The sequence below is a fragment of the Ochlerotatus camptorhynchus genome, unplaced genomic scaffold, assembly GCF_037179485.1.
Source record: "Ochlerotatus camptorhynchus isolate MF236.1 unplaced genomic scaffold, CSIRO-AGI_Acam_v1.1 ptg000040l, whole genome shotgun sequence".
Lineage (NCBI taxonomy): Eukaryota > Metazoa > Arthropoda > Insecta > Diptera > Culicidae > Ochlerotatus > Ochlerotatus camptorhynchus.
Window position 1 is genome coordinate 2,362,910 of NW_027040531.1, and position 27,434 is coordinate 2,390,343.

Consider the following 27,434-nt stretch of genomic DNA (forward strand, 5'->3'; position numbering starts at 1 on the left):
AACATCTCACGCACATCTCCAGTGAGCGCGATTTTGCCTTCCCGGAACTGGATGAGGATAGCGTGCAGTGCGCAAAGCTGATCAGGACCTTTTAGTAGAGCCGAATTTAACGATACTCCGTACACAGAGGCAGCGGCGTCCCATACGATTCGGATTTTTCCCGGCTTATTGATGTTAACAACCGGAAAGGTAGGCAAATACCAGACCCGATTAAATGGTTGCTTTAGCTCCTCATCGGTGAGTCTTCTAGCGTATCCTTTCATGACGAAATCGGCGATTTTCATATTGAGCGCTTCAGCAAGCTTTGGGTCCTTGTCCATTCGCTTCTTGAGGCACTGTAGCCGGCGTAGAGCCATCGGGCGACTATCTGGTAGACGAATATTGTCGTAGCGCCATAACAGGCCGGTTTCGTAACGGTCTCCTTTGAACACGGTGCGAGATTCCAGCAGGGACTTAGCTCGTTCATCTTCTGCAGACAAAAGCGCTCTTCTCGGCTGCGCAACTCCCAAGCTATCAATTGCAAAATATTCTTTCATCGCCTTGTGTAGATCTTCATCCGTTTGTGATTCGCATGGGCACACATGGAAAACTGAGTGCACCAGATTACTAGCATCGTCTTGGTTTCCTCCTCCGCAAACTGTCCAGCCTAGTCTGGTTTTCACGGCGATCGGTTGGTTTCGTATACCCTCTCGGCTCTTCAGGACTAGACTGAGGTGTTGATCCTTCATACCGATCAGGATTCTCGGCCGAACATCTTGATACGAGGCAATCGGCAAATCCTTTAGATGAGGATACAGTTTACGAAGTTCCTCTACGTTGAGCGTTTGTGATGGAAGCAGAAGTTCATTAACTGTGCGCACGCCGTTCAAGGTGTACTTCTTGGTGGGGCAATGCGTTGCTGCCACGTCCAGACTTACTGCCTTTGAGTTGTTTTCTCGCCGTTGCGCTCCACCTGTCCAGTGTAAACACAGTGGTTTTCTCTCCCCTTCAAGCTGCAACTCCTTGGCTAAATCTTTATCTAGAAGTGTGAGTGCTGATCCGTCATCCAGGAAGGCGAACGTCTTGATAGAACCGTATTTTCCTTGAAGTACTACCGGCAAGTAGCGGAATAGAACCTGACTGGACGTAACCTGATGTGTATGGCAGCCGTGTCCCGACGTACTTGTTCCTGGTTGAGCAGGATCACTGCGTTGTGTGGTAGGTTTGTTCGAGGTACTGGGTGCTGTATCCTTGAACGGTAACGTGTTCTTCTGATCGTTGTGTAGCAACTCGTGGTGTTTTAGCTCGCACCCACTCTTCCCACACAGCTTGGCTTGACATCCTCCATTGTGTCGGCGCAAACATCTCCGACAGAGGCCGAGATCTCGCACTGTAGCCCAGCGTGAGTCACGAGAGAACTCTATGAAGCTCTTGCATTTGGCGATCCATTTGCAGGTTCCCTTGCATACTGGGCAGCTATCGTGAACCACTTTCGATCTGGATGACGATGTGGTGCGGGGATCCGATACAGATTCTTCTGAGTGTGCGTTGACAAAGGAATTCCCTTTCTTATTTCCACGAACATCGCTTCGAACTGGTTTGGGATCGAAGCTGGTGTTTGGAACAATCACTGCGCTGGCGGCTTCCGCTAAAGAATAGAGCCAGGTGCTGAACGACGGAAGGTTGACCGTTGGAAGAGATTGCCTATATTGAGCCCAATTCAACTTGATAGAAGGCGGCAGCTTGTTGACGAGTTGATGAAGAAAGGTTACGTTGTAAAGATGCTCCTCCAGTCCACACGCGTCCACTGTCGCACAGAAGTTTTCTACGTTGACTGCAAAGTCAACGAGCGTTTCCAATTTATCCTCCTTCAGCGCTGGGAGCGAGTTGATCTTGGTAATCATCGAGTTGACAATCACTTCAGGTTGCCCGAACAGCATCCTTAGAGTCGACATAACTCCGTTAACATTGGCAGGATGCATCAGCCGACATCTCACCGATTCGTACGCTCGACCCTTCAAACTTCGCTGCAAACGAACTATATTTTCCTCGTCGGTGAACCCGCACATTGCTGTAGTGCTGTTGAAGGTAGAGAGAAAGAGAGGCCATTCCTCAGGATTCCCAGAAAACATGGGCAGATCCTTCGAGATAGCTTGTCTTGCAGCTAGTTGCTTTCGAGTAAGCGGACACGGATCGAAATCTTCTTCGTCGCGATCGTGAGGACGACTGAATCTCCTAGGCGGAAAATCTGGATAATTCTGTGGAGTACCCTGAACTGGAAACGGCATAGGCATCGGAGGATCCGGGTTGGGATCGAAGCCTGGGTGCGAAGGAATCGGTTCTGGTTCCGGGTGTCGTGGAACACGTACCGGTCGTGGATTTCTTGGAACAGGATCTGGAACAGGTCGTGGTGATTCTGGACGCCGCAGATCAGGATTCGGATATAATTGTTGTGGAATCTGGAGCAAGCGTTGAGATCCACGATTCGGAACTACCTTTGGAGCACCAGGAGTTGGGACCGGGCGCATACGATTCGGTGTCGATACCGAACGAGGATATCCTGGATCCGGAAAAACTCCTAACGGTTCTGGAATCGGGAACGGCTGCGGATAATTTACAGCTGGAACATGCCTCGGCGATTTATGCGGTAGAACCGGACGTAGAGGAGTAGGATTCGGAGCCGGCATTGGATGTTCTGGAATCGGGGACTGTTGTCGAGGATTTGGAATCGGGTCCGGTACTGGAAATGTTACCGGATGGCCTTGAACGACGGCTGTTTGACCATCGGGGCCAAGCTGATTCTCCTCTTCTGGATCTTGCTCTGGATCTGAAGCCTCTTCCTGATGTTGCTCTTCCACCCAGTTCTTCATGCGACTTAATGACACGATGCTACTCGAATCATCCTCACTTAAGGCTTCCTCCAGCAGTTGATATTTTTGTTCTAAATAGGCCTTTTCTTTCCTTGCTTCTTCCGCTGCGATTTCTCGTTTCAGTTCCGCTTCCCGCAGCTCAATAGCCCTCAACTCGTCCAGCTTCTGAAGTTTCAGCTTCGCGAGGGCTTGTGAGGAGCGACTCGATGCAACAGACGTTTTCGATGCGTTTCGCGATGAATTCTTCTTCTCGCCAACTTGCCACTGCACAGTTGTGACGGATGGAGCCGTCGACCGCTTTCTATGACCACCACTTTCTTGAGGACAGACTGCACCAGAAGTTGAACTTGTTGCCTGGACACCTTTCGCGGTTTCGCATTTGGTACAGCTCCAGGAATAATTCTCGACTTGCTGCGTGACTCCGACACATTGGAAATGATGCCATTTCAGGCAATCGTCGCACCTCACCATATCATCTGTGTCTTCTCCTCGGCACACCTGACATGTAAGGCCGGGATGGGACTCCTCCGGATCTTCCGTGACCACCGTTTGCACACCATCATTTGCACTTTTCACCACTTCCCCAGACTTGCCCGACTGTTTCGACCGTAAACTTCGACTTGACATGACCGGATTTCTACGCGCTTATTTCGTGTATAAACGAAAATAATAATTTGTTGGAAATTGCCAACAGATTGGGGGTCGGGATGATTTCCGTAATAATAATATCGAATGAAAACAACCGAGAATTGGGGTTTACGTTTTCTTATTTGGAATATTATTATTTTCCTGTAATTATTGTAATTATTCAGAATTAGATTTTAACATGGTGGTGGATTGCTTAATTTCTTTCATAACAATTAGCTAAAGATTTTGACCACTTACGTTTAGTCCCGTTGTGCGGATTCCTTGAATACCTTTTCGTTCGACTCGAAATAATCTCTTGCACGTACTACTCATCCGTACTAATAATCCCTGCTCGCACTAGTCCGTACTATAAGCATTTAAGTTTAAGCATTTTAACTATTTTAAGTATTAGTTAAGTAGGAATTACCTTTTAATGATAAAATCCAGCTTGCATGCAAATTCAGGGGTTAGGAATTTCCGATCTTGACTGTAGCAAACTAATTAGCAAAACACTAGGATAATCAATTTGATTTTAACTGATAGAACTAATTTAAATTTCATGTACGTTACCAATTAGGTGAAAATATCACTTTTAATATTAATATTAGCACAATTTCAAAGGCAATCGGCACGATCTTAGAGAAACTTTTACAATTCACTTGTGTACTTGTTGACTATTCAATATTTTTCTATCTATCTTTCCAACAATACAGTTACTCTCCCACTCTCCCATGTACTGCTGACTCAACACTACTACAGTGATACGACGAACTGTCAAGACCGGTGCGTATTGGGCGGTTGCGATGATGTACGCGATGGTCAAACCCAAGCTACAGTAGCGGCGCGCTGGCGTGAACGCGCCAACACCCAGCATCAAAAACCGTAAATTAACTACGTATTAGTCCGATAGGACCTCTTTTATGTAGAACCTTAAAAAGGTCATTCGTCAGCACACGGCCGGCTCGTGAAATTGGAAACAGTTTCCGAGCCCAATTGTCAAGGACCAAACGCTTTTATCTGGCCAAACGTAGGCCTTAATCCCAAAGGAGTTTTCCCTTCTTGGCTTGACCAAGGTGGCCTTGCCATGGTCGGCCGATCGTGCCAACGAAGGACGACACCTGCCATCCCGCCGTCCAGTAGGACAGGAGTCACTGTGTCGGCCATCCTGATTCACTATCAACGGCAGCAGTGGTATGTACCGGTACAGTGAACAACGCGATTAGGCTACACGACACATAATACAGAAAGTAACATTTATTACACGAAATTATGGACACAGAACAACACGCACATAATACAGAAAAGTGGAAGCTCTTCGTTTTTGTATCACGAAACCCTCTGATTACCCGACCCTGGGTGTTCCGGAGCTTGCTCTTGTCGCCTGAGTCGACCGGGTGCTGTATGTTTGATCTCCGAGAGGTAGTTGGTGAGTGCTGAGTTCTTACATCAGTTATAGCGTTTTGATTCTCGAGAAATTTGCGTTTAAAGGCATTGTTTACGTTTGGTTGTTCAGTCTATTTTAATTGTTGGTCTAGATTTATCTTTGTATTCTTAAAACAAGGCTTGCTTTAGTTTCTCTTCATTAAATATTATAAAATTCGCTTGGAGTAAATCTGTTGGTATACCATTTAGAATTTAGAACAGTGTTATGATAAAATGTTCTTTTATTCACCTCAAAATTCCATAAAAAAAGTTTTCTCAGAATTTACTTGAAATGCTTCTCAAAAAACCCTTGAGGTGGATCTCTTGAAATTCTGTTGAAACGTTCTTTAGAATATCCTTGGAAATTTCTTCAAAATCTACTGGAACACTACTAAATATGCTCAACATTTTCCAGCATATCCTCCCAAACATTTTGATATATTTTTTTAATTTTTATAAATTCCTTCTCTTGAAACTTTTGAATTCTGTAATGATTTTTAGCTATATTAAGAATTAGATTCCTTTGGAATTATTATTCATATTTCGTTGATGCCCACCTCAGAATTTTTCTTTGATTAATCGGTCGATCAATATTTAAGAGATTTTCGGCCGTATGTGATCGTTAGCTGTAGTTCCACGATTGTAGTCATATATCATTCAGTTTGCCTCATGGTTAATCCACTTTGAAGCCCCTTCTAAATTCTTTGGGTAGGTTTCTTGAAATTCCTTCCGATTTACTTTGAATACTACTCTACTGGAACTACCTTAGAATTCACCTCTAGTTCTCCTTACAATTTCCATAAATTTCTCAAAATTACCTGAAATTTCTATTCAAATTCCAAACTCATTTGACATTCTCATCAAAACTCACTAGCTAGCTATTCAAATGAATCCACGGGCCAGACTGATAGTGCTTTCTTGCCGTGGGATCTATTTGCTAATTGCTGAAGGAAGTGTCTCTGCTACAACAAATTAAAACAGCACTTCTCAGTGCTAAATATTACCTGCATATTTTCTACCTTTTTCGATTCTTACTCCTCCTCGATCCTTGTTTGGACCCTACCCGAGGTAATCCTGCTTGGATATCGATTTGGAAAATTCCTCTTCGATCCTACGGATTCTTATAGTAATCCGCTTGGAAGTCGATTTGGAGCAACTTTCTTCTGCCGCCATGGCGCCTAAACGGAAAAGAAAAGGGCAATCTCTGGAAGTCTCTGCTGATGAAATTTATTTGATCAATCAATTTGATGATGAAAATGATCCATCTTCCAGGCAAAATTCCAGTAAAGGTCCCCCCTATTGTGATAACCACTTCCGATTTCCATGCTCTTCTCACGGAACTTTTGAACGTCGTTAAATTCAAATGTTGACGTCATATTGGCCGTCGGGTGAATGCCGTGTATTGACTGAAACCTTGGACGGATTCAAACGCCTTCTCCAGTATCTTACTGAGAAGCAACGCATTTTTTTTCACTTACGATACCAAAACTGAACGTGTATTCAAGGTTGTGAATCCCTGGATCAGATCAAAGATGAATTGAAAAAAAAAAATACTTGGAGTTGACCCAACAAACAATTGCCTATTGAAGAAACGACTTCTTGACGATTTTATTCCACTGCATGCTTAATAATACTTGTACTATTTTTAATAATAACTTCTGTTCAGGCTTTGTTCACACAAATCTGGAGAATTTATTCAACCACAAAATCGAAATATTTGGTTGAATAAGGTATGTCGAGAAGCTTTTATTCGACTCACAAGAGTTGTAAACAGAGCTTATTCGATCAAATTTTTGATTATTCAGCGTTTATTAAACATCTGTACTTCCTTAAACAGCGATGGTATAGAGGTGTATATAGACGCTTGATTATCATGTGAAATAATGTTTAATTAGGACATCATTATACCTTTATTAAACGATTATTCAACTACGGGATAATTAATCCGAAAATAAGAACGGCACGGAGCAGGGTTGTGTTCTCTCGTTAGTCATTATTTCTGTCGAATTTATTTTACATACATACACACACACACACACACACATGTCGTGGGATTCGAACCATGACCTTCCGATCACCAGCCGGTTGCCTTGCCATCTGAGCTATCCTAGAATACATCATATGAGCAGCTAAATAAGCAATAAAAGCTTGAATCTGAAAACCTATCAGCACTTCCAGTCGTAACTCTAACTAATTGAAGGAGATGTGAGAATTATTAATTCATTCATAGTTATTTAACATTTGACCAACGTTACCTCTCCATCTCTAATTTCGATGGAAAGGATGCTATTCTTTTCTATAGATCTATGAATTGGTTGTCGTAAGTGATACGATTTATGATTACGATTTAAATTAATTAGGAGTAGAACATACATAAAAAAAGGGTTGAGGTTGGGATTGAACTCGCGACCTTCTACTTGGAAAGCGGAAACGGTAACCACTATGCTACCAATTTCATTTTGTTGTTAGCCTGAAGCACTGTTGTGGAATAATACGCCGTTTGTAAAGCATTTATAAAGCATTTATAAAGCATGCAATTAAAACATGGACGCATAGTGGTATAAGAGCTATTATGCTGACTGTATTCACCTTTATTCAGCAATATTGTTAAGCAATGCAATGGAATCTAGTAATGGAGCTAGAAAACAATTATTAGACGTATAATAAAGCATGTTATTAAATCAATTGAAACAGTCGGATTAAAGCGTCAATGTATGTGCAAATTACACTTATTCAGTGTGTTATTAGATCAAACTTCTGGTGTTGAATCAGGAAGACAGTCATCGTTTGTATAGATTTTAATACGTATATTATCAGAGCAATCAGCGAAATAAAGGCGCATCATCGATCTCAATGAGGTTTTCTGAGCACATAATTTGACAACCCGTTTTATTCAGCATTGTACACTGTTATAAAGCATTTATTCAATCTATATGCTTATTTGTGACTCTGAATTGTTTTTGGGCAGTGTTGTGGAATAATGAATCTAATACGTGGTTTATAAAGCATTTACAAAGCATTCAACTAAAACATGGACGCATAGTGGTATAAGAGCTATTTTGCTGACTGTATTCACCTTTATACAGCAATATTGTAAAGCAATGCAATGAAATCTAATAATGGAGCTAGAAAACATTTATAAGACATCTAAATAAAGCATTTTATTAAAGCAATTGAAAACAGTCGAATTAAAGCGACAATGTATGTGAAAATTACACTTATTCAGTTTGTTATTAGATCAAACTTCTGGTTCTGAATCAGGAAGACAGTCAACGTTTATAAAGCTTTTAATAAGTAAATTAATCATATCAGAGCAAACGGCGGAATAAAGGCGCATCTATCGATCTCAATGAGCTTTTTTCAGCACATAATTCGACATCTTGTTTTATTCAGCATGGTACACTGTTATACAGCATTTATTCAATGTGTATGCTTATTTGTGACTGTGAATTGTTTGTTGGGGAGCCACTCCAAGTAATCAAAATGAAAATGCAATCTCGTCCTGGCGATTCACGCAACGGGATTTCTTATGGTTTTATTTAGTTCACTTCAAGTCTAGTGAACTAAACAACCTTAAGGCCTTAGAAAAAGATAGCCTTATGTTCCATGTCCGAGTGAAGTGGGAACACTTCAGGAAAACTAGAGAAAATTTCGAAAACCTCACCCAGTGCCGTAAGTGCCAGGCATGGGGTCACGGAACAAAAAAAATGCTACATGCCAGCTAAATGCATGAATTGTGGTGATTCCTCTCACGCAAAGAACGACTGTCCTGTGAAGGAAGATCCTTAGAAATTTATATGTTCAAATTGTGGTGAAAACCAACAATCTAATTTTTAGGGCATGTAAGACTCACAAAGTGATCCTATAATCTAGTTGTAAGCGACAGGTTGGAAAAGGTTCACGTTCCCGATCAGGTACAAATTCCTCTGCTCTTAATAACGGTCTGCGAGGAACAAATTCTACATTCGTAAGAAGAAATGAGGGGGTTAGAAGGAAAGGGGTGTAAGTGACTATGATCGATTCTCTTAATAGACTTTTTCTTTTGATAGCCACAGCGATCACATAAACAGATTTTGAGCTGTTACTACCACATAGCTTAATAAAGAGGTTCTCATCTAGCATCCAGAATGGCACACGAATCAAGGAATGTGTTAGCAGCTGAATTATTAACGAAACAGAAAGTCGATGAAGAGAATCGATCAAAGTTACCTACATTCCTTTCCTTCTAACCCCCTCAAATATCACCCCTGCTTTGAATTGTTCATCTATACCTGTTCCCTTCGCTGCTGACAAAGTTCAGTGAGTAAATGAATGCTATGCTGCTATGGCAGCGGGTAAAAATCAAAACATTAGCCAACATATTTCTAACGGAAATTTTGTAATTTTGACTTAGGAAGCATTACTGCTACTGCATTTTTTTTTCAGAAATCATCAATTGACATCATTACTTATATGCTAAAAGCTAACTCCATGGTTGATGCTATTCAAACTGGTGTAAAATTTGCGAACAATATCGTCATGACTATGAAATTCAGTAATAAGCTTTAAATCATTAAAAATTTTAAATTGGAATGCTCGATCTCTTAAAGATAATGAAGGCGAACTATTTAACTTTTTGAGAGAAAGGGACGCAAATTAAATCATTTATCGAAATGATCGTTTGGATGGACCCTGCGACGTATCAGTTTTTGAAATTTTTGGGAGTTTCTGTCGAAACAAAATTTGAACAATTTTCGTTTATAGCTGCCTATTTGCCATTCCAAATCGTAGGCCAGCAATGGAATTTTCTCAAGAGTGAACTTCAGAAACTTTCCCGTCATAGGTCTAAATTCTTCATTATTGGTGATTGAGGCAAAACACCGCTCATGGAATAATGCTCAAAGCAATTCCAATGGTAATATTCTGTTTGATGATTGTTCTGCAGGTTATTACACTATTCAATATCCAAACAGCCCAACATGCTTTTCTTCAGCAAGAAATCTCTCAACCATTGATTTGGTCTTAACTGGTTCATGTCAACTTTGTAGCCTGGTTATCCTTGTTGACTTCGGTTCTGATCACCTTCCAGTAAGTTTTGAAATATCCCAAGAAATAACTTCGAATCCCAACAGCTCTACTTTCAATTACCATAGAGCTGATTGGGTGCAATATCGAACATTTATGGAATATAGCTTTGATCCAAACATTCCTTTGCAAACCAAACATGAAATTAATTATGCTCTTGAATTTCTGACTACTTCTATAGTTGAAGCAAGAGCTGCCTCAGTACCAAAATGCGAGGTTGAATTCGATTAAATTATAATAGACGATGATCTTTAGCTCTTGATCCGTCTGAAAAATGTCCGTAGGCGGCAATATCAAAGAACACGTGATCCTGCCATGAAAGTTATCTGGCGGGATTTGCAAAATAAATTAAAAAGCGAAAAAAAAATCTAATAAAATCCTCAAAACCGCTTAAAGAAGGTGGTAATATTTTGATTACAAATTCGTTAAATACTCAGAAACTTGGTAAGTAATTTGAGAGTTCCCATAATTTTAGTCTGGTGCGCCTATTAAGAATCAGATTCCTCGGAATTATCTGAATATTTTCTCTCGGGAAAATATTTTCGAGGATTCTTGACTGATTTGGACGAAGTAAGATCTATAACTAAATAGTTTCAAAATATGAAAGCTCCAGGTGATGATGGAATTTTCTATATCCTCATCAAAAAACTCCCTTGTCTTTCATGGTAAAATTATTTAACAGAGGTTTCCCCAGACAACCAGAATGCACGTATTTTCAAAGTTGTTTCTGTGATATACAAACATATATACAAACAATCAAATCGTATAAAATGCAAAAAAGGGCTTATACCTACAAAAGTGGAGGCCATTTACGTGCAAATTTTAATTTGAATATATATACGGAAATTTGATTTGACATTATATACGATTTAATCTGTCATAACAAATTCAATTTAAAAAGTCTGGCAATGTAATCCGATTTAGTTTGTGGTGCAGTACGATGGAAAATGATTCATCGCATATACGTTGGAAATTTGCATTCTATACGATTTAACTTAAACACAATGCGATGTATGTCATATAAGTATGATGACTTAAACTGTAGTTATTTACGATACTGTCTGTACATTGTTATACGACTTCTGGTTGTCTGGATCCATTTGACATACTTTCCAGATAAATAATAAAATGCAAAATCTGTTCCAATTATGAAGCCGGATAAAAATCCAGCTGAAGGTTCTAGCTTACGTCCAATAAGTTGCTTTCATCAATAAGTGAACTTTTTGAAAATAGAATTTTGAATAGAATGATGCTTCACATCAATTCACTTCACTCAATTTTTGCAGATGAGCAGTTTGGTTTTCGCCATGAGCATTCAACTACTCATCAACTCTTAAGAGCTACCAATTTAATTCGTTCAAACAAATCTGAAGGCTGCTCAACTAAAGTTGCTCTTCTAGACATTTGACAGTGCTTGGCATGAAGGTTTGATTGCTAAATTGAAAAAGTTGAATTTTTCACTCTATATTATGAAATTAGTTCAAAATTATTTAACTGACAGAACTCTTCAGGCAAATTATCAAAATTCCAAATCTGAACGACTACCTGTTAGAGCAGGAGTTCCTCAGGGTAGCATTCTTGGGCCTATATTGTATAACATTTTCACTTCGGACCTCCCTGATTTGCCTCAGGGTTGCCACAAATCTTTGTTCGCTGATGACACAGGCATTTCCGCTAAAGGAAGAAGTCTTCGTGTTATTTGCAGCAGACTGCAGAAAAGTTTAGACATTTTCTCTTCTTATTTTCAAAAATGGAAGATTTCTCCCAACGCTTCCAAAACTCAACTTATAATATTTCCACATAAGCCTAGAGCTTCGTTTTTGAAACCTACTAGTAGTCACATAGGATAAGTACTTGACCAAAATTTAACTTTTAAATATCACATTGAAGGCATTCAAGCAAAATGTAACAAATATATAAAATATTGGTATCCTATTATAAACAGGAAATCCAGTTTTTTTTATCACAATACATAGAATTTCGAATATTGAGACTTTTGCACAAATGTCCAACAAAATAATTAATAATTTCTGGCAAAAAATCGTTGCAATCTTCAATTCCTACGATTAATTCCCTTTATATTTAGATAAGATTTAGTTTATGTTTTAAGATGTCTATTTTTATCAGCGTTGCCAGATTTTTTTAAAGCTTTTCGATGTACTAATGGTTTTAAAAAAATCGGTATTTATCGGTATTTACTGATTTAATAAATTTTATATTTTAGCTGTTTTTGAAAGCCAAAATTAAAATATTTGAACAGAGAAGGCCTTTCCAGAAAAGTCGGAAGAAATTTCCGGAGAATGTTTGAATTAGCTTCTGAAAGAGAAAAAAAAGAAGCTATTCTGGAGGAAGTTTGAAGAAAGTTCTAAGAAAAAATGTCGAGAAATTTATGGGAAAATTTAAATACACTTTCGGAAAAATCGGATGACACATCCAGAGGAAGCTAGACCAATTTCGGAATCTGAAGAAAATTCCAGGAGTAGCCATTTCCAGGTGAAGCTAGAAGAAGCTCGGAAAACATTTCAATAGAAGTCAGAAAAAACCTTCGGAAGAAGCCCATGGAGAAATTTCGAGAGGAAAACGAAAGGAATGCCGGGAGAATTTGATAGATACTTTCGGTGGAAGTTTAAATGAACTTCATGGAGAAGACGAATGAAATTTTCTGGAGATGCTGGAAGAAACTTCTGAAGAAAACCCAAAGCTTTTTCCGGCGAAAGCCTGCGAGTTTTTGGGCCAGTCGATAGAAACTTCTAGGAGAAATTGGGATTACCGGAAGAAAGAGATTTCTGGGGGATGTCGAAAAAAAGATCCAGTGGACATCGGTAGAAGTTTTTAGGGAAAGTTGGCACAATATTCCAGGAAAGTTGAAAAATACTGGGGGGAGATGACAAAACTTTTGATCGAAGCCAGAAGAAGCTTCCCAGGGACGTCAAAATAGCTTTCCGAGACGAATTGGAAAATAGTTTACGGGGTAAGGTGGAAGAAAATTCCAGGGAAAGTTGGAAGAAAGATTAAACAAACTTCAGAATGTTTAAAAAATGAACATTCTGATGGACCTTTAGGGTCACATGAAACATAAAAGTATTTCTTTATTCCTAGAAATTTCCAGATTAGCGAAAGAGTATCAAGCATAAGGCATTTTTTAAGATACTCCTATGACATATTCAAAAAGATAAAAGTTATCGCAATTCTGACATTTTTGCACGGGCAGACAATAATCATTTTGATTATTTAAAATCGGTATAATCGGTATTAAATCTCTCGGTATTCTGAGGGGCCTTATCTGTATATCAGTATAAAGTTCGAAAATCAGTGCAAATACAGACAAATTGATATTTCTGGCAACGCTGATTGTTATACTGACATGCAGTCAGGGATGGATCGCTCTTTTGGGACTTTTTCATTACTTTTTAATATAGAATGGCTACATTGAATCTAATTAAATTTTTAGTTAACCCATCTTAAAAAAAGATAGTTTAGTGCTATTATTCTCCCTATCAAAATTCAAAATATCTGCACCATAGAGTTACACTCTGTGTTTTCACTGAAGGTTCACTTGAGAGCGCTCTCGAGTGTAGCTTCAGTGAAAACCGAGGGGGACGACTCTATCTACGATGCAAAAAAGATTGTGTTTTGCTGTGACTAGCTGCTCGCACACTGAGTAGATAGAAAGAAGATTGATGACGATTTTGAAGATTTCCTGCAAAAAGATGATGAGCGATGCAAGTAGATGCGACAAATGAAAGAAGATTTTTCGAAGATTGATTCGCTAGTGTGAGATTTGTTGAGCATCTAAACTTGAGATTTAGATGTGTCGCCCCCCTCGGTGAAAACACAGATTGTGGCTCTACGGTGCGGATATTTTGAATTTTGATAGGGAGATCAATAGCACTAACCTATCTATTTTAAGATGGGTTAACTAAAAATTAAATTGGATTTAATGTATCTATCACTGCATGCAGGAATAGAAAACCTGTTTAAAATACTGCAGGTATAGAAAACCTACTAAAAACAAAGTCCTAGAGCACACAAATTTGGTCAATAGATGCTCTGAAACACAATGTATCCGTTGTTTACCCCCTGACGATAATAAACACCAAATTTTGAAATCCTGTTCCAGCAAAATGAATTGCTGAATCGCGTCCAGCACAACTACCTTTAACTGAAAAATCAGTAATATGAAATATTTTGCTGAACGTTCCAGTAAACTGTATGAAACTTCAAAATCAGGCCAAAATCTATCATTTGCTCCTCCTCGATTTATGATTATTTTTATGTTCAAGAACTAACAAAATATCATGGAAATTATATAAAAAGAGCTTTTGTCATGAAGTAAGTAATACTAAACTCCTTAGTAACCTGAATTAAGTTGAAAAACTTTCGTTTTTCTCTGAAATTTACAGTTTTCTTCTTTCGTAAACTTACCCAGGAACAATAACAACAACAATAACTCACCCAGGATGGCCCATTAGACTGATGCAAATTTTGACATTTTCGCTCCACAGTGCTCAAACGGTTCCAAATCGGGTCCTGGTTAGTCTCCTAAAATTTGAACTCATTTGATAAGAAACTGACTTCGCACAAACCATTTGAAGTTTATATGGAAATTCCTATAGGAAAACCAAATGTTTTGTTCATATCCATCTAACAATTTACCATATCGCTCTGCTTTCAAAAATGATAACTGAGCTCGTAGAAAATTTTCTCAGCTACAACATTGTCCTGAACCACTTTTCAATGTAATGTAAGCATCAAAAGTTATCAATAATTCAAGCCACTAATGTCTTACGATTAGGCTCAATCAACTGTTCAGCAGGCAACATTGGTGTTTCTGGCGCTTGGAATAGAGCACAAAAATCATGGCTACTATGTCACACTGCGAGATACAGTGTTGCTCACAAAACAACTGCTTGATCATGCCATAAGATTATCAATCTCTTAAACAATTAATAACTATTTTATTTTACGTTTGGCTCAACAACTATCTTCTGCTAAGTTGAAGCTGAGAAAATTTTCCATAAGTATGGCTTTTGAATTTTTGAACAGTGCCATATGGAAAAAGGTAAGAAGACAATGAACAAAAAGTTTGGATTTCCCATAGTAATTCCCATATAAACTTCAAATGGTTTGTGCCAAGTCAGTTTCTTTTCAAATGAGTTCAAATTTTGGGAGACTAATCAGGACCCGATTTGGAACCGTTTGAGCACTGTGGAGCGAAAATGTCAAAATTTGCATCAGTCTAATGGCCCATCATAGCTTCTTCAGGACATGATTTTTTAATAAGTGCAGTCACATGAATTCTTTAAGAAGTGCAATCATATTTAATAAATTACTATTTACAACTACATGGAAGTGTAATAAAATATTTATTCCAACAATGAGATGCCTCTTTCTCAAAAAAGAAATAACAGTCGAGACTTGCTGCTCTTTCAGCAAAATGACTGATCTTCCGTTTTGCTGGATAATCAGTAAAGTGCTGTCAATTTGGCAGTGGACTAAAGTGCTGGTCGTCCAGCAAAAATATTTTGCTGGATGGATTGCTGAACTTTAAGCTCGGAAAAATCCAGCAAAATATTGCTGATTTCCAGCGATAAAAAATGAGTGTGGAGGTTCAAGTATTGCCGAAGCCGTCATTTACCGAATAAAAAAACACTTAGATGGGGGAAATGGCTCTATTGTCGGCCTTTGGATTTAAGATTGGGTTCATCGCTAAAATTCAGCTATTTATCAATTTTATCTAGTTGAACGCATCATTGGGACGGTACCAATGGATATTTGTGGTAGCTATTGAAGATTTAGTCGATTGCTGAATTTATGTATGGGCCAAAATTAGGGCATTTAGGCCGACATTACATCCATTTCACCTATATATCATAACAATAAGCGTGGTAAGTTACTGTAGTAGCTGGAGCACCTAGGATAAAAATTGAATGTAACCGTCCCCTTCATTTTGTGGCAGTCGTCCCGGATACGTAGGCAATCGTTAGTGAGATGGAAATCGGTCGAGACTGCGAAAAAAAAAATGGTTTTCTCGGTATTTGTATAGCTTCATACATTATGCATACACACTTAAATAGAAGAACTCATGTAAATTTAGGTGCTCTGAGAGGGGCATATACGAGCGTCAATTTTGACATAAATTTGAGTCATAACAGACGCGAAATATAGCGTAATCAAACGTACTTTTCGCCGAGAAACGAACTGTTCAGTCTCGAAGCACCTAATATTACATGACATGTTTGTTTACGTCTCATCTTTTATGTCAAAGAAGGATTCCGTCACTTGTAAAATTAGTTATTTCTAAGTGTGTAGCATTCATCGTCGTTGGTAATGGTTTGTTGTAATATAAGGGGTTCGGTTGTCTAGTCCAACCTTTTTTGCTTGTTGAGTAGAAGACCGTGGGTTTTATCCCAGGATTCTTTACATTACTGAGTTGACAGGGTTGCATCATTTGCCTACTAGTAATCAAAAGATTGCATGTTTTATCTGCGTCAATTTTGGAAAACAATACATTATATTGAAATTTCGATCGCATCACTGAATTCTGATACAACGAACCGAACCTACTATCAATATCTCCTCTCCAGTGAGCTGTTTTGGGATGCAGAGGTAGGTGTTGAAACAGTTGACGTTTTTACTACACTCGCTTCGTTGTCGTCGTCTCTTTCACACAACAGAAACGGTAGAATAAAATTCGAGCAAAAAGAAAATTATCAAATAACTATCATATGACATGAGTGATTTTATTCTAATTCCTCTATTTGGTGTCAATTAAATCATTTCTGATCAGAAATGTTATTCCTAGGACACCATTGCTTGCTATTTTCAGAATTCACACAAGCACAACATAAGCAGCTCTTATTATGAGAAAAACTAAAATACATACATTCGTGACGGTCTTCGGTGACAGTGTTGTAGGACACAACCTGTCAAATGACATTTGAGTTTGGTACTATATGACAGCTTGTTTTGCAAGTGTCGAAGGCAAAGGCAGTCGATTATCACAGAAAATGTGTCGACTACCGTGACCGCTTACAAGACTGTGCATAGGTATACTCGGTCTCTAATACAGCAAAGGTCACGCTAATATTCCTTGCAATGACGGGACCGGCGTGAGTAGTCTAAAACTTGTACATTGAGAACGGACGGTCACAACCAGCCCCATTCAGTTGATTAATTATGCAATTTCACTGATTTTGATCAATCACGGCGTAGCAATATAGAGAGAGCTGTACCTAAAAAAAAACGTCACGTGTTAGGGCAATCGTATATTCTAGACATTAACTCAAGAGACCATAAGAATGTAAAATATGGTAAAGATTTTCTCTACTAGAAAGTCGTGTTGAACAGAGATATTGCTCGAAATGTGTTGAAAAGTTTAGTTTTGAATCACTTGAAGATTAGTGAACTTTAAATCTATTTTAAATAATCAGACAGTTCATTGAAAAAATTGTTTAGTTCTAAATCACATTGTACAACTGACGCTCAACTCCATCCTAGCAAAATGGTTGCATGTTGACTTTTTATTTTATCCTAAATGGTTCAAATCCCACAGCCTACTGAGAGTGAGACGATTGGCCAATTTTGAATGTCTAAATTTTGCTAATTTTTTTCAAATTTTAATGCAGAAACCTATTATTTAACCTTCTACTTCCAATGGTACAAACTACAAAAATTTCATGTAAATTTCGATTCCTTGAGACCGACACATGTAAGCGGCCCTTTTGACATAAGAATCAGTTGAAAGAAACGAGAAAATAAATTCAATGAAACGTTCTCTTCGTCGATTTGCTTATGTTTCGGTTTGAGGACACTTAATTTTACATGAAATGTTTGTTTACGTTCCATGATTTACGTCCAATATAGATTACGTATCGTGTAAAATTAGTAATTTATAAGTGTGTAGCACAGGCGATGCACAACTTTACGGCCCTTCTCATGATTGTCAATCGATCTCGCTTTAATTTAAGCTTCTTTGTGTGCTCATTATTAGTGAGAATTCAATGGTGCAACTATTGAAAAACAATGGTTTTTAGCATTTTTTAAAATAAATTCAATAAATTAAAGTTGTATGCAACAAATTTTGTTCTAGCATATTTTTTTTCAAAAACGTATTTTTTTCAAAGCTTTCTATTTATTGAAATAACGAAAAAGTAACACAATGCATGCTCTAAATGGAAAACTGAAGCAGCTGATTTTAATTCATAGCTACCGTAATCTTTCAGTTTTGATCTCACTATTACTGACAGCTTAGCGCCACCTTCCCAAGGGCAAAAGGTTATTAAAAAAATAATGCATGGTAATTTCAACAATTGCTATAAAAAATAAAAGCTGCCACGTCCTATTTTTTTTTCTCAAAAAAGCTTCACATTTGGTATTTTTTTTTTAAATTTCTTCATACAAAATATAACGCCACAGCATTTTTTTACAAGCGACTGTTGTGGACATCTGGCTACTATCCCGATAAGAAATGGACAGGGAACAGCCATGATTATTACATCATGAATAAAAATAACTGAGAATTTCGATAAATAGATGTATTGCACTATGATTTGAAACCACTTTCAGTAGCACCTGTTACTTCACTTTATGCATGATCATTTAGCATTATGATGATCGAATAAGTATCAACGAAAGGATACGGCTTTTGAAGCTCAATCTTCTCAAAGATTGCACCATTCGTTCTGTTGCTAAAATCTCAAAAAAATGTTCCCAGTTTTAGCAACATATAGTCCAAAATGCAATAACCTCCATTCACTTGTTTTCACTAACTCCAGTGCGGCATCTCTCATACACTCGACATACATTACTCCTAGGTTATTTTGCCAGTCTATCAGTAAACCACATTAACTTTCTGGCACATTATCATACGATCCACACAAAGCAAAAAGCTCCTCTTTACTTACCTAGCATTTCGGCTAAGCAGATTAGTTTTGGGGTCTCGTTTGAGCACGAATGGCAACCGATTTGACACCACGATGATGCTGCTCTTGGTGTTTGCCTCCTGTGGGCTCGTAACAGTGATCTCACAGTTGGAGGACATCTTCTGTTTTGTTTTTTTTCTGTTGCACTATGGGGTGAGCTGTGCAATCCGACTAAGAACTATTACTTATAACACACAGACAAAATATCCGACGATCACTTTGGTCCAATCGTTGTTTGGGCTTGGATTATCACATTCGTTAAGAGAGACGCATAATTTGCACGCGTGATGCAAAATTGTACCGGATTTATCACTGACAGAACGGATTTTTTTCTTCTTGTAAAAATCTGCACAATACACGAATCAATAAAATAAAGAGCCGGAGTCCTAGGAGATAAGACTTCGGACGATCTATGAATTGCCTGCCCACGAGAGGATGCTGCCTCTGAAGCAGTTGAGATTCAACTGACTTCCGACTGTGTGCTCCGAGAGCTGATAAAGGAGTCTTTTCCAGTACAGTAGGTGTTATTGTTTTTCATTTTTTGTTTCCACCAACCGTTGTTATTGACTAACGGCGACCGACCTGCTGCAATCAGCTATTGGGTTGACTGAGATTCATCCCATAGCGGTTAGATGAGCATTCCGTAATGCGATCGTGTACGTCTACGCGATGGGCGTACACACTTACAATCCGCACACAGGTGCAACACAGTGGTGTATCGATGGAACAATATTTACGAACCACACGGGTCATGTTTTGGCCGCCATCGTTTCGTTAGGGACACTCTGTGCGTTGGAAACTCTCGTGCGCTAGCTGGCTGGCTGCTCATCACCGGAGTCGTTAAAAGTCATGTTTACTGGGCTTATCTCGACCACTCGTTCTTGATAACAAATGCCGTGATTGTGTTGTTTGATTCGCGCGGTGCTATATGGATGGATTTATAGTTTCGAACCTTGTGGCACGCTCAATCTTAATCGAATTCGGGGACGGTGCTCGTGGATGGCTTACTGTGGACATTGTTTCTAGAATTAACGATGTAGTTTACGGTGATGATCTAAAAATAAAGCGTGGACTATGGTGAAATCTTCCACGTCTGCTTGGGAATTGTTGAGTCCTGAGTTAAGCGCGCCAAACAGTTATCTAAGGTAATTGGTTGTATGGCATATTCCGTGAAGAACCTACTCCGCAGTATAAAACCGTTCAAATAAAAACATTCCACTTTTAGGAATATATTATGAACATGGGAATTCCGCAGTTGGTTCACGAGTCTGCAGTGACCGATTATGTGAAGCAAGTCTGGTGAACTTAAATGACAGCTCAAATCTAGCAGCAAACTTCGGGGACATGTTCAGGGCATTGAAGGAGCAGTTCCTGATGATATTTAGGGTAATGGTAATGGTTTTCCGGGGCTACTAGGGATGCAGTCATGATAACTGGTGTAACATCGTATGAATAAGAGGTTTCAAATTAATGATTCGACCCAACGACTATAACTAAAATCAGTGGCGTCCCGTAACCTCACTTTTTACCTGTGTACCAACTTTCAAAACCAGATTTAATGCCATATTTATACTCGAATGGGTTGAAAAATACACCCAATTCTTCTAGTTTACTCGATATCTATCCATTGCAAGCAATATTTTGATAATTGTGAATGTTTTGAGAGTTGGTGCACAGGTAGATCGAGGTTAAGGAAACGCCTTCTGTTATCCTGTATATCACAATTGTTGCAAGCAGGGGTTGAAACAGTTTTTTACTACACTAGTTTCGGCAGTCATTGGTTTGAATTGAGTATGGATTGGATATTATGAGGGATTCATCATCAGAGGATGTTAGTGGAGACCGCATGAACCGAGGATGCGATATACCTAGCTGCGGTCCAATGCAAGAAAATTGGAGACCGAAAAATTTAGAGTGTATTAGTGAGGTAAATTAGTTATGTCGAAAAAAAAATAGAAATCCGATTGCCGACTGGACTCGAACCAAGAACGCTTCGATTATCAGACCTGTGCTTTCTCCACTGCTCTCTCCATGCTTCTGAATATGGATAGCCTAAAAGCAAACATGAAGCGCTCATTTTCTCGCATACTCGACTTCGTATGCTGTTTTCTGCTGGAGAGATTCGAGGCAAGTGTGTGCGTCGTTCTACAAGCTTACTGGTATAGTCGAAAGCGTAGATAGAACATGAAATGAAAAAGACAAAAAACCATTACATCGCCTGTAAGGTCAACTTCTAACATTCGCTGCGATGTTCATGAACAGAGGATGATAGGAAACGGAACTAACATTCATTGTTATAGATTTTTGGTTTGCGTGTAGTACATTGCGGAAGACATTGTAATCAGCGATACGATAGGCTTGGGTTATGTCTTTGGGGTCACGTACTTCTGAGTCGATCAGATGGCCTGCTTCGATGATGTTGTTTTTAGGGTGGGATTAAACTTTCGTCCGTTCGAGTTTTTGTTTGGATTTTGTCGGGGAGTATTTAACAGGCAGTTAGAGGAAATTTCGTCCACCATCAATCAGGTTACACCTTTGTTTCTGCACACGTTTCTTTTGGACATAATGAATTTGCTAGAACACAGAACAGGATGGCATCGAGTTCCTCTTCCACTGCCCGCTTCGCTTACGTTCAAATGCAAATGTAGCTTAATGTTTGCCAGAAATCATAAAAGAAAATGAAAACACAATCACAAAAGTAATTATAACTTCAGCGTTGCGAAACTCATAGGATATTGACACCTTGATTGGTACACTTCAGCCTACTTTGGCGCGTTTGGCACGTTCGGCACAGATTAGTGTGAGCAGAGTTGAAAACCCCTTGTCCAACTGCCTACAGCCGCAGAAGAAAGCTGCTGCTGATGTTGCAATCGCTGGAACGGGCTCACGTTATAGAGCTGTTCTCTCATTTCCAGTGCACTACCGATTGCTCTAGTTTTGATGTTTTTACTGCTACTGATGGTGTACTGCGCGGAGTCATTTGAAATGGTTGTAAAAGAAAGCCAACTAGTGCAGGCTGTTAATAAAAATCTAACGATCAGGACCAACACCAAGTCTTACGTTCCTTGAACAGCTTCGTTCGAAAGATATATTATTAGGATCAACACTCAACATTATATCAATTTATTTAATTTAAATTGTAAAGGAATAAATCAAGTGTATCTTTAAAGCTGGTTAAATTTATTGAAACCAATGAAAAAGTCCAATTCATTTATTGCAATAATCACAAATGTTTGTAAACAACGTCATAAAAGACTTCAAAATAAACGAGTCTGAGGGAAACTAGCACATTCGTCAGGATTCCCCATTTTAAAGCTTATCCCGACCATCAATCAAGCAATTCATCATTTTGTCAAACTTCTGCATTCTTGTTCCATAAGATGTAACTGCTGTTTTTTTGCGGTGACATCTATCGGAAACTACACATACTCTGTTTTCCTATAATTGTTCATAGAGAACACGGCAGTGCAAAACATGTCTGGTACCTCTATATATGCATTTAGATTATTATTCGAAGTCCCTCATTTTTTACACATTCTGCACAAAAAATAGCACACCCCTCACAGAATTTCCCGCCGATTTTTAGTATCTTTTGCGCAGAATATGTAAAAAAAGAAGGGACTTCAAATGCTACAGTAAATGCATATATAGAGATACCAGACATGTTTTTTTAGTGTCAGGTACTCTATTTTGTAATCTGTGAAAGGGAAATCACAAATCGAGTGTCATCAAAATACATGGCATGTTGAGTAATTGAACTAGGGAGAGCAAATTTTCTCTCTCAAATTTGATTTTTTTGGCTCTTTGTGGACTGGTAGTAAAGCAGGTAAAACTGTATGGGGAAAAAGCATTTTTATTTAATTGTAGCTTGTTTAACAATAATTACCGGGAAAAACTGAACGACAAAGTCCCTGACTTATTTCTTTAGGTTGTCGTTCACTTTTTTTGACCTGAATATGAACCGAAAGTGAATTATTCCCACTTCTCTTAAATTCTATATGGGGATTTTTATCACTTCCTACCAGCGAAACAGCGCCATCTCTGTGGAAATGGCCGGACGATATTATTAATTGTTACCAATAATGAGAAGGTCACGAACGAGTTCTCAATTTTGTTCTGGAACAAAGGCGCTAATTTGTGAGCGGTGTTGAGAGGAAAATGCAAGAAAATGCATGTTTTACAAGCAAATTTGTAAAAGAAGAGAGAAGGATTATCAATTTCCATTTAATTCCACTACCTTATTTGCTTATTTCGTCTACAATGTGCAATCGAGTATTAGTACAAGACACTGCAGAAGTTTGCACATTGTAGATGAAATACGCGTATCTGTCAAGGATAAGCAAATAAGGTAGTGGAATTAAATGTAAATTACTAATCCTTCTCCCTCTCTCGCAACGGGACGTCAAAATCGTCATCGGCGACATGAACGCTCAGGTAGGACGGGAGGCAATGTATAGACCGACAATCGGGCCAAACAGCCTGCATGCCGTATCGAACGACAACGGCCAACGATGTGTGAACTTTGCAGCCTCTCGAGAAATAGTAGTTCGAAGTACCTTTTTCCCCCGCAAGGATGTCCACAAAGCCACCTGGAGATCACCTGACCAACACACAGAAAACCAAATCGATCACGTTCTAATCGACGGGAAATTCTTCTACCGCAGTACGAACATAGATTCGGACCACTACCTAGTTGCAGTATGCATGCGCTCAAAACTCTCGACGGTGCATAACACCCGTCGAAGTCGAACGCCGCGACCCAACATTGTGCAATTACGGAGTTGCCCAGGATTACGCGCAGCAGGTGGAAGTTGCAGCTTCTCTTGAAGATGGCTGGAGGGATATCCGTTCCGCCATAGGTAGTACTGCTGTAGCGGCACTAGGTACTGCAATCCCGGACCGAAGAAATGACTGGTTTGACGGCGAATGCAAACTGATAGTAGAGGAGAAGAATGCAGCACGGGCGAGAATGCAGCAACACCGCACGAGATTGAATGTGGAGCGATACAGACAAGCGTGGAACAGACAAAACTCGGTATTCCGAAGGAAGAAGCGTCAGTTCCCGAGATCGCGAGGCGATGGAAAATCTGTACCGCGTAAACGACATGGAAGTTCTACGAGAAGCTAAATAGTTCGCGCAAAGGCTGTGCCGCAAGCCGATATGTGCAAGGACTTGGACGGTAACCTTCTAACGAACGAGTGTGAGGTGATTGAGAGGTGGAAGCAGTACTATGACGAGCACATCAACGGTGAAGCAGCAGAAAACGAAGGTGGCACTGCAACATACCTTGAGCACGTGCAGAAGACGACAGGCTAGGCCCCTGATCTTCAAGAAGTTGGTTAGGATATCGGTCGGCTGAAGAACAACAAAACAACTGGTGTAGATCAACTACCAAGTGAGCTATTAAAATACGGTGGTGAAGCATTGGCTAGAGCGCTGCACTGGGTAATTGCCAGGATTTGGGAGGAGGAGATATTACCGGAGGAGTGGATGGAAGGTGTCGTATGCCCAATCTACAAGAAGGACGACAAGTTGGATTGCTGCAACTACCGCGCGATCACACTGCTGAGCGCCGCCTACAAGGTACTCTCCCTAAATTCTATGCCGCCGCCTGTCACCATTTGCAAGAGAGTTCGTGGGGCAATACCAGGCCGTATTCATGGGTGCCCGCGCTACCACGGACCAAATTTTCGCGATTCGGCAGGTTCTGCAGAAATGCCGCGAATACAACGTGCCCACACATAAATTGTTCATCGATTTCAAATCCGCATACGACACAATCGATCGAGATCAGCTATAGCAGATTATGCACGAGTACGGATTTCCGGATAAACTGACGCGATTGGTCAAGACGACGATGGATCGAGTGATGTGCGTTGTTCGAGTATCGGGAACACTCTCGAGTCTCTTTGAATCTCGAAGGGGGTTACGGCAAGGTGATGGACTTTCGTGTCTGCTATTCAACATCGCGTTAGAAGGTGTGATCAGAAGAGCTGGGATAGACACGAGTGCCACGATCTTCAGGAAGTCCATCCAGCTTCTTGGCTTCACCGATAACATTGACATCATGGTACGGAACTTTGAGACGATGGCGGAAACGTACATCAGACTGAAGGCTGAAGCTAGGCAGATTGGACTTGCCATCAACGCCAAATACATGAAAGGAAGAGGTTCTAGGGAAGACAATGTTATCCTCCCACCCCGAGTTCAGATTGACGGTGACGAAATCGAGGTGGTTGATGAGTTCATGTATTTGGGCTCACTGGTGACCGCTGAAAATGATACCATCAGAGAAATTCAAAGACGCATTATGGCAGGGAATCGTGCCTACTTTGGACTTCGGAGGACGCTCCGGTCGAATAAAACTCGCCGCCGCACGAAGTTGACTGTCTACAAGACGCTGATTAGACCGGTGGTCCTCTACGGCCACGAGACCTGAACTACGCTGGTGTTTTCGAACGAAAGGTGTTGCGTACCATCTACGGTCGAGTGCAGATGGACGACGGAACGTGGAGGAGGCGAATTGCACCAGCTGCTGGGCGAACCATCCATCGTCCACATTGCAAAAATTGGGCGACTACGGTGGGCTGGGCACGTCGTAAGAACGCCGCACGACGACTCAGTGAAAATGGTTCTAGAAAGCGACCCAACAGGAACAAGAAGAAGAGGCGCGCAGCGGGCAAGATGGATCGACCAAGTAGAAGGCGACTTGCGAACCCTTCGCAGACTACGAGGCTGGTGAAGTGTGGCCATGGATCGAGTAGAGTGGAGACGACTTCTTCGGACAGCAGAGGACAACAAGGCCTTAGCCTGATTGGTAAGGTAAGTCTCTCTCTCTTTATACAGGTATTCCACTAAGACGCCCACATTGATCAGGAAGCAAATTTACTTGAAAATTGAAAATAATCGACTCCGCTGCTGGGAAATCTAACTCGGTTTAGAGGAATCTATGGTGGGTCTTAGCAGAAAATTTGCGGTTGTATTTATCTGGGTTATCCGAATTCAAAAATTGCAATGTGTCAACAACAATGATTTGACACATGCGCTGATAGTACACTGTTGTCAGTTACTTCAAAGGTCATGACCATTTCTAACCATGGCTGCCAAACAGTGCAAATGAGTATGTCCACCATGATTTTGCATTTGAAACTGGACTCGTTAAAAGTGCCCTTTGACATTGTATAGTTTTGGTGTGTTCTGCGAATTTATTCCTTATGAACTAAGGAATGCGTGCGCCTCTGACACCCAAACGATTGAACATAAAAGAACACACTATTCCGCAATTCTAATCGCAATACCAGGTGATTCGGAATAACTGTCACTTTTAAAAATGGTAATAACGATTGTACGCTTGAATGATTTTTCGATATCAGTTTATTCCAGATATACTACATACAGGGTGTTCAATAAGTTCGAATACAACTTTTCATCGTTGTGTAGGTGCGCACCATGTGCAGTCTGTGTATTGGTATTGGTGTCAACTTTAGCCTCATATATACTAAGAGGAAGAGGAGACAACACGGGGCGAAAACGAACCACTTTTCAGTCAAACGCGAACCAACTCGTGATTGGCCGATTTGAAGTGCGTAAGATAGAGATCTAGATAGATATAGATAGAGATAGAGATAAAAGAGTAAGAAGTCAGTTGTCTCCTCTTCTTCTTAGCATATAAAGGCTAACCGACGCGCACGATGTCGTAGTAAAGTTGTTTCGCGGCACGCAGGTCAGGAGTTAGTGATGGTTTGAGGGCGTATCCTGGTGTGGGAAGCTCCCACTGGTGTTTATCGAGAAAAACGTGAAAATCAACGCAGCGTAATATAAGACCGAGGCTCTGGAGAAGGTGGTGGCCCCGGCACTTCGGGACCTCTACGGGAAGGATCATTACGTCTTTCAACACGACGGCGCACCGGGCCACATGGTGAATATCGTCCAAGCGTGGTGTCGGGAGAATTTGACTGATTTTCTCGATAAGACTTTGTGGCCTTCCAGCTCTCCGTACCTTAATCCCCTGGATTTTTATGTATGGTCGTACATGCTGGCCAAGCAGAGCGAACATCAAGTGAACACAATCAGGGTTGCTTCCACTCACTTGCTATAAAAAAAATATTTTTCGGAATTATGCAATCAGTAGATGCTATAATTGTATGTTGTACTTTTAAGTAACACCGAAACTTCACTCTGAGTGAGCGCTCACGAGTCGTAAAATCGCTGATAGTGATGCACTGAAAGCAATATTGACAGATTTTATGTGTCATACATATAGTTCATGACCTCTTCTTGTAACTTACAAGTATTAACTAGTGGAGTGGAAGCAACCCTCAATACAATGGACCAATTTAAGAAGCTCATTTCCAAGATCTGGGACGAGATGCCGATGGACCAGGATGACTCAGAAAGAATATCTTGTATTTTCATTTGTTTAACACATTTTTAAAGTGTATTCGAACTTATTGAACACCCTGTATATAACCTTCAACTTAGCATACTGTAATTCAAATCTCTCAACTTTTACCTTTAATTACCAGCCACTTTTTATCACAAAAATGG

General features: G+C 39.9%; 1 protein-coding gene across 1 annotated transcript in view; it reads right to left on the reverse strand.

Annotated features, from left to right (window-relative positions):
• Tps1 (Trehalose-6-phosphate synthase 1) overlaps positions 1–19,380 on the reverse strand; it is a 30,983-nt gene extending 11,603 nt beyond the window's left edge. The window contains exon 1 of the mRNA XM_065236044.1: positions 18,869–19,380. Coding sequence (XP_065092116.1) covers positions 18,869–19,005 — 137 coding nt within the window. The 5' untranslated portion in view covers positions 19,006–19,380. The remainder of the gene's footprint in view (positions 1–18,868) is intronic.
• Between the last annotated feature and the right edge of the window lie 8,054 nt (positions 19,381–27,434).